This window comes from Bubalus kerabau, chromosome 14 (assembly GCF_029407905.1).
Source record: "Bubalus kerabau isolate K-KA32 ecotype Philippines breed swamp buffalo chromosome 14, PCC_UOA_SB_1v2, whole genome shotgun sequence".
Classification (NCBI taxonomy): domain Eukaryota; kingdom Metazoa; phylum Chordata; class Mammalia; order Artiodactyla; family Bovidae; genus Bubalus; species Bubalus kerabau.
Window position 1 is genome coordinate 47,866,835 of NC_073637.1, and position 15,631 is coordinate 47,882,465.

The window sequence follows — 15,631 nt, forward strand, 5'->3', positions numbered from 1 at the left end:
GATGTTGGAACAGACACGTGGGCTGAGTAGGAGTTCACGCCCCAAAGAAGGAAGTGGGATTTGGGTGGAGTAGAACCTCTTTCTAGGAGGAGGGACCAACATGAGCAAGAGTGAGGGAAGTATGAGAGTCTGAGTTGGGAGGGGATAGCAGAGGAGGACAGGAGATACTGGAAGCTCCCAGCAGCTCAGTGATATTCCTCAGGATGTGAATTTCAAGGCAGGAAACAGCTGGGAATTGTGCTTGAGTATGAACAAAGATACACATTTTTTTTCTTTTCTCATTAATGTCTAAATCCCCCATCTCCCTATACAAGCTCACCTCTTTTTAATAATCACAGTTTTAGTATATTTAATTGAAAATTCACTGTAAGTAGGCTGATCTTTGGAGATGGAGAAGCTGATTGTTATTAACAGTAATTAGCCTCACGCTCTCATAGGTTGAGTTCTTTTTATTCCACTGCCTGAACTGAGTATTATGCTTGGTTCTCCAGCATCCATTCCACACCTGCTTGTTGAGTAACGGCAATGCGGTTAGGGGACTTGACCTTAGGTGGTTTAAGGGTAATCCTACCTCCACCACCAGTGTTTTAGTTCACTATTGGGTGTGTGTGATTCACTTTGGACCAATGAGAACAATCCAAGTTTGGAGGTGGATTGAGGGAGGAAACCTATGGTCAACCAAGCTGTCTCTATTGCTAGATGTGAACTAGAAGTTTGTAGCTGTAGTGCCCTGTTGGGGCCCAGGCTTACGGTGATGTTATGGATGGTAGAATGGAGAAGTAAAAAGGGTCTTGATGGCCCTATTGAACTGGGAAATCAGCTAACGCAGAACTTTTCCCATTACTGGGCTTCCTCTCCTGAAAGTTAATGATTTTCTTCACTGCTTAATCTATTTTGGGTTTGTTCATCTGAAACTTGAAATCATCTGCAACCTAAATGATACATGATCTTTGTGACCTTCAGCAGACACTGTACGACTTTTTATGACTATAACCCTTTAAGCCTCATTTCCCTTGTCTGTGAAATGAATATAATTATGTATCAGGGTTTTTCATGAAGATTATTTGAGATCCATCACAAAACCCAAGGGAAGAGGCATGAACTAATACATGAGTGCCTATGATGCACCGTGAAATAGGCTGGTCCATGTTTTAGGAACTTAAAAGACTAGAAAAGAATTTCTGATAATTTTTTAGATAAAATGGTATAAATAGGGCTTCCCTGGTGGCTCAGTGGTAAAGAAGCCACCTGCCAATGCAGGAGACACAGGTTCAATCCCTGATCCTGGAAGATCCCACATACTGCAGAGCAACTAAGCCCATGAACCACAGCTGTTGAGCCTGTGCTCTAGAGCCCAGGAGCGGCAACTACTGAGCATGTGTGCCATAGCTACTGAAGCCTGCGTGCCCTAGAGCCCGTGCTCCACAACAAGAGAAGCCACTGCGATGAGAAGCCCATGTGCCGCAACTGGAGAGTAGCCCCCACTCACCATCGCTAGAGAAAAGCAACAAAGACCCAGGACAGCCAAACAAAGAAATAAAATTATAAAGTGGTATAAATAAGGTCACATGCATACAGGCCACTGTACAATGAGTTTTTTAAGATTCGTGCAATGTTTGTTAAATACTTGTCGTTCCAGGCGTAGGATCTAATGTGGGGTGTGGGGGGGGGAGATAGGGAGAATGAGGGAGGGGATTAAGGAAAGGCGTGTCTGAAGAGTTGGTATTTAAGCCAAAACCTGACTGATGAGTGGCAGTTAGCTGAAGAATGGGGAAGAACAGATCAGACAAAGAAACATTATATGCTAAGTCGAGAAGGCATGGGATGTTCGAAGAAGAGACAAGGAAGTGGGTGGTACAGGTGGAGTGGAAGGGTTACTGTAGTGGGCGAGGAAATCGGAGAGGTAGAATGAAACAGATAATGTCATAGCCTTGTTGCCCACATTAAAGATTTTTGAATGTTCTGGGTGTACAATGAAGCCATTAGAAAGTTTGTTTGTGTGTGTTTTTTTTAAACTTTTTTATATACACAAAAGTAGAAGGAGTAGTGAAATAAATCCCCATGAATCTATCAATTAGCTTCAAGAATTATCAATGCATGGCCAATATTATCTATCTCATTCTCTTGTCCCCTCTACATTTTTTATACAGTGGATCTTTGATTATTTTAAATAAAGCAGTGTGTACATGTCAACCCCAAACTCCCTAACTATCCCTCCCCACCCAGGTAACCATAAGTTTGTTCTCTAAGTCAGTGAGTCTCTGTTTTGTAGCAGAAGAGTCTTGTAAAATGACCTATACATTTTTTTAATGAGATTATGGGTATCCAGGGAGGAGGAGCAGTTGGGGCGGCCAGTCTAGGTGACACAGGTGGGTAGCATAGACCAGAGTGATGGCAGTGGAGATGGAGTGAGGTAGGTGGATGGGAGCAACATTTTGAGTGCAGCACTTACTGGCCCTGGTAAAAGATGAAAGTGATGTACTGACTTACAGGGAGAGTGGTATCAAGGAGGACTCTTTAGCGTCTCTGTAGTGACTGGAGAAGGTGAATATTTGGGGGTAGAAAAATCAAAGTTCAATGTGAACATGTTAAATGTGAGATCTCTGATACCCTGACATTGGGATGCTGAGTGACAGTCTTACTTATGTCTGAAGCTTGTAAGAGAGGTCTTTCTGGGCTGTATGCGACAGGGCCATTGCTGGTTCAGTGGTAGAATTCTCATTTCCCATGTGGGAGACCCGGGTTCAGTTCCCAGCACATGCATCATGTTCACATTCGTTTTATATGTAAAAGAGATGACCAGTGCAAGTTTGATGCATGAAACAGGGCACTCAAAGCTCATGCTCTGGGACAACCCAGAGGGATACGGTGGGAAGGGTGGTGGGAGGGGGGTACAGGATGAGGAGGGGGGACACATGTATACCTGTTGCCAATTCATGTTGATGGATGGCAAAACCATCACAATATTGTCAGGTAGTTATCCTCCAATTAGAATAAATTAAAAAGCAAGTACACACCTGTCAGAAAAAAAAAAAAAAGAGGTCTCTCTGGGCTGGATGTAAGATTTGAGAGTCATGGGCAGATTGATTTTATCAGAAATGATGGGAAGGGATGGGACTTGTTAAGGGAGAAGTGAGAGCTGGAAACAAAATATCTGCTTGCCTTCTTACTATTTGCTCAATAAATATTTGTTGACTATTGAGTGGATGCTCGAAGAATAGGGAAGATTCAGAAGCTGGAAGGAATGAATGAACAGTGTTCCAGATGGAAGCATAGATACAAACTGAACTGCAGAGGTTGAAATAACTGCATGTGTGGGAGGCAGTGCCTAAGTTTTGCCTGATTTGGTATTATCATCTGTAATGTGGGGATTAGTCACTTGCTCAAGGTCGAACTTCTTGAAACTGATGCTTCCTGCATTTGTGCTGCCGTCTTTCTGACTTCGGAGCTCGGGATTTGCCACCATACCATGGTCCCTCTTCCCCAGGTTATTTCCTATAGTTATGATTCCACCCCTCAACTTGGAAATGTCTTGTTTCTTCCCATGTAGACCAAATGAAGTATTGTCTTTCATGGACACCTTCTTTATAGGATCTGTTTTCTGAGTTCGATTTCTTTCCTCTTTCCTAGCTCTCCACTGCGGTTTGAATCCACGGGGTATTGATCACCCTGCCCATGGTGAAGGTATTAAACTACAAATTGAAGGTGAAGGTGTTGAGTCTCAATCCATTAAAAATAAAACTTTCCAGAAGGTGCTTGACCAAAAAGGAACCCCCAAGCGACTGCAGACAGAAGCCGAGACAACTAAGGTAGGTGATACTCCAATGAGATTCTGAAGCTGCAGCTTCTATATTTTGTGGTCCAGCCCCAGGGAAGAACTGACAGTACTTTCATTAATTATTGTTGGTGATTCAAAAATCACTGCTCCTCGATTGCAGGTAATAAGAAATGAAAATAGTGACTTCATCACCTTTAGAGTGAAATCAAAGCACATTTGTGGTCAGTCTTAGAGCATGAGGCTCTGAGGATGGTATAGGATGAGCTATAGGGATGAGTGCCTGAACTTAACGATTTGTTTACCAGGCTCAATTGATCATTTGATAATATTGGACAAGTCATATGACTTTCCAAGCCTCAGATTCTTCACCTATAAAATGGGTACCAGAAATACTATCATCTCCATCAGGTTGAACAGATGAAATAATACTGTATATGTACAAGTATTTTGTAAAAGGCTCAGTTGGCTGCATGAGTATGAGGGGATTTTGCTGACCGTCACAGTAACAAGTGATATTTTATGAAATATATACATATATTCCAGGTATTGTTGGAAGGACTTTGACATACTGGCTTATTAGGTTCTTGTAACAATTCTGTCAGGTAGACAATAGTAAACAGAACCGTGGTTAAAGATATAGTTGCTCTATTTTGTTGCAGTATTCTTCAGTCCTTTAGTCTTTAATATAGATGTAGGTATAAGACACATAGTGGCAAACTGGGAGTTTAAAGGATAGATGATTATTTAGTAAGAACAGCCTCTTTCAAAGGTTTTCCATCATGGAACTGGCACTGTATGGATTTTTGTCTGAAACCAGTGAAGATGCTTTTGTTGGGGGTGTATGTTAGTTTGCTCCTTGCAAATTGAGAGAACTCATCTTCCTATGGTATTTCCTTCGAAGAGATTTCCTTTCAAATGTTTGTTGAGGAGATGAATATATGCATGCCTTGGAAAGCAGATGTTGCAGTCCCCCAAGAAAAGCCTCAAATAGAAAGGTCGCTCGGCTGTCATACAATAACTCCCTTCCACTCCTGTAAAAAAAAGAAAAAAGCCTTCCAAGATCAGATGTGAATTTTTCTACCTTGTCTGTACTTTTGGATAATTACCAATTACTTTAGTGCAGATAATTAAAAACTGATGACAAAAGAGTGTGTGTGTATCTGTGTTGTAGGGAGTGGGGAACAATTAGCAAGGGAGATATTGCAGATATTTTGCACATTTTAGCTGAGAGAAATTACACCTCATAGAAAATTGGTTGGTTATTGTTATGTGAGACGAGCTGGGAATAAGTAAGCCCTATTTGGTGTGCTGCGATTCATGGGGTCGCAACGAGTCGGACATGACTGAGCGACTGATCTGATCTGATCTGGTCTGATTTTGACATCTAAATCTGGTCAGCCAGTGGTTGGTTCCATCTTGAAAGAGTGAGAAAAAAAATGTCTTAAAGGTCTTCTTTAACTAGGAAGATAAATGGTTTATTTGAGTAGGATCTTTTCAGAGATGCATAAAATATTAAATATTACAGTGGAGGAAAAGAAAACAAATTAATTGACAATTGCCTGATTTTAATTCAACTTTAGTTTAATTAAATTAATTTAATTCAACTTTTCCAGATTCTCTTTTATTTGCAGAACAGATTTGGTGATATAAGAAGTTGGATTCAAACCTGATAGGATTTGATAACTTCTGAATTATTTGGAATGTGTGATGTGGTAGTAAAACCAGTCTTCATGTCAGTACCTTTTTGCCTCTAGTTCACTTCACATTTGCTTTGCTGAAAACCTACTTCACCGAGAATGCAGTCATCTATAATGAACCTTTCCTCAGGTTTAGACTCTAGTTGCAAGCCAGATTTGTCTGAGATTTTCCAGGTTGTCTACAGTGAAACCCCCAAACTGAGTTGAAAGGGAATTCTGAATGTCTTCACATTGACATATTTAGGAGTGAACAGACTAGGAGCTCTTGTTACAAAGTATTTATTTTTTCATGGAGGACTTGATGACAGTGGTGGTTGCTGGGAAACAGGGGCAAAAAGAAAAACACGGATTACTCCAGATCTGCAGTGTCACGTACCCCAGAGATTCTGTACCACCGACAGCGTGAACATGCTCTGTGCATATATGGACACACTGAGATGTGCCTTTCGGTTGCACTCCAAGGGTTATTGGAGTTGTGAGTCATCCTTTCTCCTTAGGTAAATAATTGAATCTCTGGTAACTTGACCTACTTTACACTTACCTTAAAAAACCTCTAGCTACAGATGCATCATGTAAAGCCACTCAAAAATGCAAATCAGTACAGATTTTCTGGAGGACGGTCTGATAGAGTTATCAAAATTTTCAATGAGTGTAAGTTTTGAGCCAGTGATGCCCTCTCTAGGAAATTGTCCTAAGGAAATAATCACCCAAATGTGCAAAGATGGCTGCAGGAGAATATTCACTCTAGCGATGTCTATAATATGAAAATAATGTTCATTCATAAAACTTTGGCCAAAGAGACTGTATATTCATGGAATTGAACAGAATTCTATCTTTTTAAGGGTGATGGAGACCTATGTATATTTATCTTAGTTTGTTCGGAGTGCTATAAAACACTTTAAACTGGGTGGCTTATAATATTATTCAGCTGTATAAAGGAACAAAGTGGAATCATTTGTAGAGATGTGGAGTGAAGTCAGTCAGAAAGAAGAAAAGAATTATTGTATATTAACACATATATGTGGAATCTAGAAAAATGCTATAGAGGCCTTCTTTGCAAGGCAGAAATAGAGACAGACGTAGAGAACAAACGTATGGCCCCTAAGAGGGGAACCAGGGGGTGAATTGGGAGATTGGGATCAACATATATGCACTATTGATACTATGTATAAAATAGATAACTAATGAGAACCTATTGCATAGCACAGGGAACTCTACTCAGTGCTTTGAAGTGACCTAAATGGGAAGGAAATCTAAAGAAGAGGGGATATATGTATACATATAACTGATTAACTTTACTGTACAGGAGAAACTAACATAGCATTATAAAGCAACTGTGAAAGGAAAGTTTTAGTCACTCAATCGTGTCCAACTCTTTGCAACCCCAGGGACTGTAGCCCACCAGGCTCCTCTGTCCATGAATTCTCCAAGCAAAAATCCTGGAGTGGGTAGCCATTCCCTTCTCCAAGGGATCTTCCTGACCCAGGGATTGAATCCATGTCTCCCACAATGCAGGCAGATTCTTTACCATCTGAGCGATCAGAGACTATGCTCCAATAAAAATTAAAGAAACTGGATGGCTTATAAACAACAGAAATTTGTTTCTCATAGTTCTGAAGGCTGTACCACCAGCTGGAGTGTCTGATATGAGCCTTGTTACCCAGGTCATAGACATCCATCATCTCACTGTGTCCTCACACAGTGGAAAGGGACCAAGGATCTCTCTGGAATCTCTCTCATGGGGACACTGATCCCATTTTTGAGGGCCCCATCCTCCCAAAGACTCCTCCTCCTTACTATCACATTGGGGGTTAGGGTGTGAATTCTAGGGGAACACCGATTTTCAATCTATAGCAGTGTTTATGCAGGAAAGTGAGCGTGCTGCTATTACAGCAGGGGGAGAGGAAGACGAGCAGGTTCCTGCACAGTGTGTAACATGTTCCCATTTTCCTATAAATATCTTTTCCCTGTAAAAAGGCATCACCGAGTCTGAAAGACTTCATTCCATAATTGTTTTTAATTTATTTATTTTTAAATGGTTTTTAATTTATTTCAAAATTTTATTTATATTTTAAATTAATTTATTTTTATTTATAATTGTTCTATAGTATTGTGTTGTTTTCTGCCATACATCAGTATGACTCAGCCATAGGTATACATATGTCCCCTTCCTCTTGAACCTCCCACCTCCTACCCGATCCCATCCCTCTAGGCTTGCACAGAGCGCCGGGTTTGAGCTCCCTGTGTCATGTAGCAGATTCCCACTGGCTATTTTACGTATGATTATATATATGTTTCTGTGCTATTCTCTCAATTTGTCCCACCCTCTGCTTCCCCTACTGTGTCTGCAAGTCTGCTCTCTGTTTGAATCTCCATTGCTGCCCTGCACATAGGTTCATCAGTACCATTTTTTAGATTCCATATGTATGTGTTAATATACAATATTTGTTTTTCTCTTTTTAACTTCACTCTATATAATTGACTCTAGGCTCATCCACCTCATTAGAACTGACTCAAATGTGTTCCTTTTTATGGCTGATAGTTAAGTCATGTATGACTCCTTGAGACCCCGTGGACTACAGCACACCAGGCTTCCCTGTCTTTCCCTATCTCCCAGAGTGTGCTCAAACTGACGTCTATTAAGTTGTTGATGCCATCCAACCATCTCGTCCTCTGTTGTCCCCTTCTCCTGCCCTCAGTCGTTCCCAGGATCAGGATCTTTTCCAGTGAGTTGGCTCTTAGTATCAGGTGGCCAAAGTGTTGGAGCTTCACCTTTAGCATCAGTTTATCCAGTGAATATTCAGGGTTGATCTCCTTTAGGATTGACTGGTTTGATCTCCTTGCTGTCCAAGGGACTCTCAAGAGTCTTCTCCAGTACCACAGTTCAAAAGCATCAATTCTTTGGTGCTCAGCCTTCTTTATGGTCCAACTCTCACATCCATACATGACTGCTGGAAAAACCATAGCTTTGATTATACAGACCTTTGTTGGCAAAATAATGTCTGTATTTTAATATGCTGTCTAGATTTGTCATAGCTTTTCTTCCAAGGAGCAAACGTCTTTTAATTTAGTGGCTGCAGTCACCATCTGCAGTGATTTTGGAGCCCAAGGAAATAAAGTCTGTCACTGTTTCCATTGTTTCCCCATCTATTTGCTATATGCTGATGGGACCAGATGCCATATTAGTTTTTTGAGTGTTGGGTTTTAAGCCAGCTTTTTCACTTTCCTTTTTTACCTTCATCAAGAGGCTCTTTTGTTCCTCTTTGCTTTCTGCCATTAGAGTGATGTCATCTGCATATCTGATGTTATTAATATTTCTCCCGGCAATCTTGATTCCAGCTTGTGGTTCATCCAGCCTGGAGCATTTCACATGAGGTACTCTGCATTTAAGTTAAATAAACTGGGTGACAGTATGCAGCTTTGACATACCCCTTTCCCAATTTTGAAACAGTTCCTTGTTACATGTCTGGTTCTAACGGTTGCTTCTTGACTTGCATACAGATTTCTCAGGAGACAGTTTATATCTAGAGCTGAGATTATGGGGAAATTTTTCTTCTTCTGCACTCGTTGGAGTTTCTTTTTAATATATGTACTCTTTTAAGCATAAAGGAAATCAGTCCTGAATATTCATTGGAAGGACTGATGCTGAAGCTGAAACTCCAATACTTTGGCCACCTGATGTGAAGAACTGACTCATTTGAAAAGACCCTGATGCTGGGAAAGATTGAAGGCAGGAGGAGAAGGGAACGACAGAGGATGAGATGGTTGGATAGCGTTACTGACTCGATGGACATGTGTTTGAGTAAACCCTGGGAGTTGGTGATGGAGCTTGGCATGCTGCAGTTCATGGGGTTGCAAAGAGTCGGACATGACTGAGCAACTGAACTGAACTCTTTTAAGCGTATTTATTTAAGGCTCTTTTCAGGTTGCCCATTAGCTTAAGCAGCTGAGCTGTGACTCTTCCTATTTGTTGAGTTGGTGTTCTACCTTTGAGGGTGTTGTCTTTCCTCCCATGGGTCTGAATTCTTGCTGAATGATTTGCCAAGGAGGAGAGTTGTCTTGGGAAATACGCCGTGTGTTGAGGCGCTTTTGTAGTCTGTGTGCTGTTGAAGCAAGCACTGATGTGCTTTTGTGTTTGTCTGTTCCTGAATTGTTTGGGAGGTAGCAGCTTTGACCAGGTGTTTAATTATGTCTCAATCTGATGTTGTCTTTGCTACTGATTATGCAAATAAAGTCCCCCCAGATGTGCTCTTTCATCTGCAGCTTCACACAGGAGCCTGGTTCCATCTCCCTGTCATGCCTGTGGGCTCTGCCATTCTGGGTCTGGCCAGGCGGGGCTTTGGAACCAATCCCTATTCCAGATTTCCAGGAGGCGTCTTTAGCTTCATCATTCCTCATTGCTATGGGCTCTTGGCACCTAAAGATATCTCTTCCTTGATTTCAAGTATGGCAATATATACATTTTAAAATATATTTTCTAGTATCTTTACATTTCTAGAGTCTGAGAGGGGATTGTATTGCATAAGTGTAATCTACCATCTTGACTGTGCAATTCATATTGCTTTTATAATTAAAAAATTTCTCTGTCTACACATCCTTGGAAAAAGCATCTTTCTGTTTCTTTATCTTAAATGTGATTTGGGGACCCTTGCCCTCAATGACTCAAAAGACTAGAGCTGTAATTCTAGAAAGAGGGTTATCTATGGCATTGGCTGTCTTAAATGAAAGAGAAATTAAATAGAAATTAATGGAGAACCAAGCTCGCTTTTAAGCCTTATTACTGGGTCGCATAGGGTCTAGTTGGGAAAACAGAAACAAAAACAGATACATTTGATGTGTGAATTTGCAAAAGGTATTTGCCAATGGGAGTCCTAAATGCCAGTGAGGACTTGGGGATCAGTGTCTTGGCTAGCACAGACATAGAACATCACAGAAAATTCTATTGGACAGGCTGCTCTGATCTGTGGAAGCCATTGAAGTTTTCTGATTATAAGAGTGAGTAAGATGAACAGATGGAGTTGTGTGAACATTTTCTCTGACCCTTGTCCTTGGGCCTGGGGGGGGCATGTGCTTCAATCATAAGAATAAATGTGGAAAGGGGAGTCTGTTTTGAAGGTTGTATCCCTCAATTGTCCTATGGTTGGAATTTGCGTTTCCATAGCAACTCAGGATCTGGATTAAGATCAGCCCATCGGTAGATAGCATGCTGGCTGTTCCCTACCTTGAAATTCTGGACTGTGTCCTCACAAGTGGCCTAAATACAGCATTGGGAAATCGAAACTCTTGTCTTCTAGACATGATCTTCTAGGTGCTTACGAGGAAATTTGCCCTGTGTTTTCATGCCTATAAAGTAAGAGTTTCATAAAGTTAATCTTTATTTTTTCATACCAGCAATGCTGATTCACCAGAGCATGTAAAACAGTGAATCAGAAGAATGAGAGTCTTGATGGCTTTCTGTGTGTCTCTTGTTTAGATGTGATTGACTCCTATGTTTTTATATATAAAATCTCCATCTTGCAGCTGAGAAAATGAAGAATGACTTGCAAAACTTAGCTTCTGGCTAAAAAGTGGAGGAACATGACTGAAATCTAAGTATAATGACTCTAAAACCAGGATTTTTTTCATCTCTTTAACATTAAATGACAAATGATTGATTGATTTGGAAAGAAAAGAGAATCTGTTATACTGAGAATCAGGCCAACGAGACAAAGGAAGAGGTTAAAGCACTGCATGTATTCTTTCGTTCTTGGGGAGAAATGCAGTAGATCCTGATTGCTATATTATATAAGGCAGAAGCAGTGCCAGCATCCAAAGCAGTGAATAATTGGCCACATTTGGCTCTGGGATGCATTATGTGAATCTTTGGCAGCAGATAGCCTTTTCTCATTAGGCTAATATTAGATTTAGTTTGTATTTCTTTGGCACAGAGTTAAAGGAGCTGGCCTGGAGTTTGGTGCTGGAGGCGGGAGGAGGAGAAAGCCCGGTGCTTGGGATAAGCCACAGGTGGATAAATGAGAGCTGACTGTAGGGCAGCTGGGGGATGTTTGTTAGAGTGGGAAAGGAAGCATAATCTGGGATTGAAACAGAAAGCTCTGAGAATTGTGTCTTGGGTTAAAGATGAAGGGGGATTGTACTTAACCTTGATCAAATCACATTGCTCAGCTGCCTCTGAGAAGGCCTACAGCAATTTGGGGATAGAATGATCTAATTCTTGGCTATCTGTATTTCTTGGCTTGGGAAGTAAGAATGTCTCCAAAAGAGGCTGCCAACCCACTGTACTGTCACCAGTGATAGGAAAGGACATAATGCATGGGAAACATAATGACCACATACTTAGTTAAGAATTGTCAGGGGTCAGAACAAGAGAGAGAAGCCAAAATGACTTCATGCCGTGTGAGTTCCAGGCCCCTCCTGCACATGCTCTGAACACTTGGAAAGACCTCAGGAGAAACTGCAGTCAACCCGTATTTGAAAAGGTAAGCATTTATAACTGAAGTGTTGAGCTCTGGAAAGTGTGACAGTGGAGCATGCATTGGAGCCATAGTTTCATGGAATAATCGATCAAGAAGGCACCTTAGGGAGCATCTGACTACCTGGTTTATGGCATAGGTGGTGGTGAGATGACGCCTTCTCCAAATCTTGAGGCCAGTAGTGGCACAGCCTGACCTAAAACATCATAATTCTGACACATGGCTGAGCTCCCACTCTATACAAAACAACAGCTTCTTGCAGCCACTTGGTTGGCGTTCCTTTTCTTGTGTACCCAGACTGCAGCGCATGCCATTTGAGGATAGAATGGAAAGTTGGCCTCAGGGGAAGTGGAGCCCCTATCAGTGGATGGATCGGAGCCCAGTTACAATTCCATTGACAATTTGACACAGTAAAGATAGTCTTCTGGAAGAAAGGGTGAGTTCTAGGGGTGGCTTGTCTGGTAGCACTCTGCCCAAATGCTTTTCTTTTCCAGTCTGAAATGCTGGGGATCAATATGTAAACTTTTCAACCATGACAGCAGTTAGAGTCATGCCTGTCAGAACTGATTGAGAAGTTTCAGAATTGCCTGCATTTATATAAAGGCAAGTGTATAATTTGAACCTAAGAAAAAGACAAACATAAGAGGCAGACGTGACAGCAGGGATCTGCTTCTGTGGCTGTGCTGAAGAGACTCCGAGTCCTTGATGGGTGACATTGGAAAAGCCTAGAGGCATCTGAGAGCCCTGGTCAACTCAGCCAAGTGAAGAACTCAAGAGAAGATAAAACAGAAGTTGGGAGAAGCTTAAGACCAAGTAAGATGAAGAGCAGAAGGTGGTAGAAGAAAGCAGGGTTGCACCTTTGTCTGTACCCATAGCTTGAGGACTGACGCTTATTCCAAGTGAGGGACATTGTAGTTCACCAGACGCACAGCATCTCTGAACATATACATACACGTTTCCCCTTTTGACCCTCTCTCTCCCTGTACACACAGACAGATGCTAAGACATTTTTATAAAATGTGTATTGTTGCATACGATTTTCAAGTATATTTTGGCTTTTCCTGGTATCCTACATCATAGTTGCTTTTGAACTATGAATACTTGGACTCAGGTGACCATGCAATTTGCAAACTTTGGCTATAAAAAGCCAGATAGTAACTGGTTCTTCATGGTGGGTGTTGCAGTCCCCATGTGACTTTGCAGAAGTGGATGTATTTCACTGAGATGCCTACAGGTAGACCTGTGTGGAGTTGCACGTCTGCGTGTCTTCCCTGCTCCACGATGTCTCAGTTGCACCTCAGCCAATGGGAGGCACTGGACAAGTCGGCTTTAGATGCTGTACACCCAGGATTCTGAACAAATACATGTTGGGAGAGGGTGTGTGGGGAAGGGACATTTTAAGTCATTTTATAAGAACACCCTGCCTTCTCTTCTCTCTTCTCTCTAAATATACAAATGGCTAACACTTATGTTCTATTTGGGTATAACTTGCCAAAAGTTAATAGTTGTAACAGGAAAAACTGTGGTAATAAGTAATACATGATTTTAAACTGCCCTATTATCTCATGGCGCTATCCCAAGTGGCATTAGTGGTAAAGAACCCACCTGCCAATGCAGGAGATGTAAAAGATGCAGGTTCAGTCCTTGGGTCGGGAATATCCTCTGGAGGAGGGCATGGCAACCCCCTCCAGTAGTCTTGCCTGGAGATTCCCATGGACAGAGGAACCTGGCAGACTACAGTCCATAGGGTTGCAAAGAGTCAGACACGACTGAAGTGACTTAGCAGGCAGCAAGATATCACTCATACATTGAGAAAGAGAATGATTTTGTAATAATGATTGAGTTGAAAAAATAGTATGTTGCATTATGTAGGAAAAAAAACATGAATTGTACAGGCAGTTCTGTTGTTTAGAGATAGATTATCCATCAACACATCATGTCTTACTTCTTATTCTAAAATCTACTCATGTTCCCACATCTGCTATCACCTGGACCCACCTCACTATTTCTTGACTGGCTTCCACTTCACTCCTGCCCTCCTGTGATCCTGTTCCCACACACCAATCTTGAATTAAAGGATACCACGCACCTTCTTAGCATCCTTTTCACTTAAAGTAAAAAATCCAGACTCATTCCTATGGTGAGAATCCAAGACATTCAGGCTTTGCTTGGCCTCCCCAATCTCACCTCATATCAGATTTCCCTCTGGTCATCTAAGCTCCAGACATACTTGTCTTTCTGTTTCTGGAATATTCCAAAGTCATGCTCTCTCTTGAGCGCATTGGTACCTGCAATCCTGTCTGCCTATATTTACCTCCTTGATCATTGCACCTTGGTTCCCTGTCACATAGGTCCCAGCTCAAATGTTTCTCTGCAGAGAGGCCTGGCCACTCCAGTCACGCTTTCTGATATCATGGTGTATCCTTCATGGAGCTTCTTCCTGTCTGAAATCATCCTGTTTATTTTCTGTCTCTCCAGTAAAATGTAAACTCCTTGACAGCAGTGATCTCTCTGTCTTATTCACTGGTACAGCATCAGTGCCTGCTGCAGTGTCCAGCACATCTTAAAGAATACACTTCTGATAAATGAAATGTTAGTTGATGTGACCCAGAAGTTCCTCGCCTCTGGGTCTTCCTTTCTTTTGCCCCATAGTGTTTATCTTTGGGCTTCCCTGATAGCTCAGTTGGTAAACAATCCACCTGCAATGCAGGAGACCTTGGTTCAATTCCTGGGTTGGGAAGATCCACTGGAGAAGGGATACACTACCCAGTCCAGTACTCTTGGGCTTCCCTTGTTGCGCAGCTGGTAAAAAATCTGCCTGCAATGCAGGAGACTGGGTTTGATCCCTGGGTTGGGAAGATCCCCTGGAGAAGGGAAAGGCTACCCACTCCAGTATTCTGGCCTGGAGAATTTCATGGACTGTGTAGTCCATGGGGTCACAAAGATTCAGACACAACTGAGCGACTTTCACTCATGCCACTCTGCTATCTTTATCCTCTGTAGAGGCGAGCAGGAAGATCCATCTTGCTGTAATGATTGTTAGTGGCAGAGGATGCTTTTCTGGATGGTGGGTGCAAGTGGAACATTGTCCACAGGACAGGCAAGGGTTTCATCCATAGCTCTTTAGTTACCCTCCTTCTTCACAGTTCTAACTTGTCCCTTAGGCTAGGGAAATACCTGTTCATGGTCTGTGGTTGGCATTCCAAACTTGACTTAGTTAAAAAGTCTCTGACCTGCACATCCGTCCCTCTGCTCCCTCCAGTGTTGGCCAAGATTCCACCTCCACCCACAGCTCTCTTCATAATCCTCAGTATAAGCATCAGCTGACTCCCCTAACTCTTTCCCCTTTGCCTTGAAGTCATAACCAGATGATAAAAGAAAGCAGCGGCTTCTCCTTAAATGATCAGGAAGTTTTAAATTGAGAATCAGACCACCAGGTATCAGAAAACACCTCGAACATTATTGCCAGGGATTTATGAATGAGAAATAGTTTTCAGGTGTTGCTGTTACATGTGACCATACATATTTTGCTATAGCAGCTTGGGATGCTATAACAAAATAGCATAGTTTATAACATGGACTAGGCAGCTTCAGTAATCATGTCTCACCGTTTTGGAGGCTTGGAAGTCCAAGATCAAGAAGTCAGTCAATTTGGTTCCAGGCAAGGGCCCTCTTCTTGACTTGCT

The 15,631-nt window shown here is 41.9% G+C and overlaps 1 protein-coding gene across 12 annotated transcripts in view; it reads left to right on the forward strand.

The window, feature by feature from the left end:
• Positions 1–15,631, forward strand: part of SAMD12 (sterile alpha motif domain containing 12) — a 527,847-nt gene that overhangs the window by 48,608 nt on the left and 463,608 nt on the right. For all 12 annotated transcript variants that reach the window (XR_008702261.1, XR_008702260.1, XM_055546361.1 and 9 more), the window contains exon 2: positions 3,631–3,809. Coding sequence is in view for 10 of the 12 variants with exons in the window: in XM_055546361.1 (XP_055402336.1) it covers positions 3,631–3,809 (179 nt within the window). In the remaining 2 variants the exon portion in view is untranslated. The remainder of the gene's footprint in view (positions 1–3,630; positions 3,810–15,631) is intronic.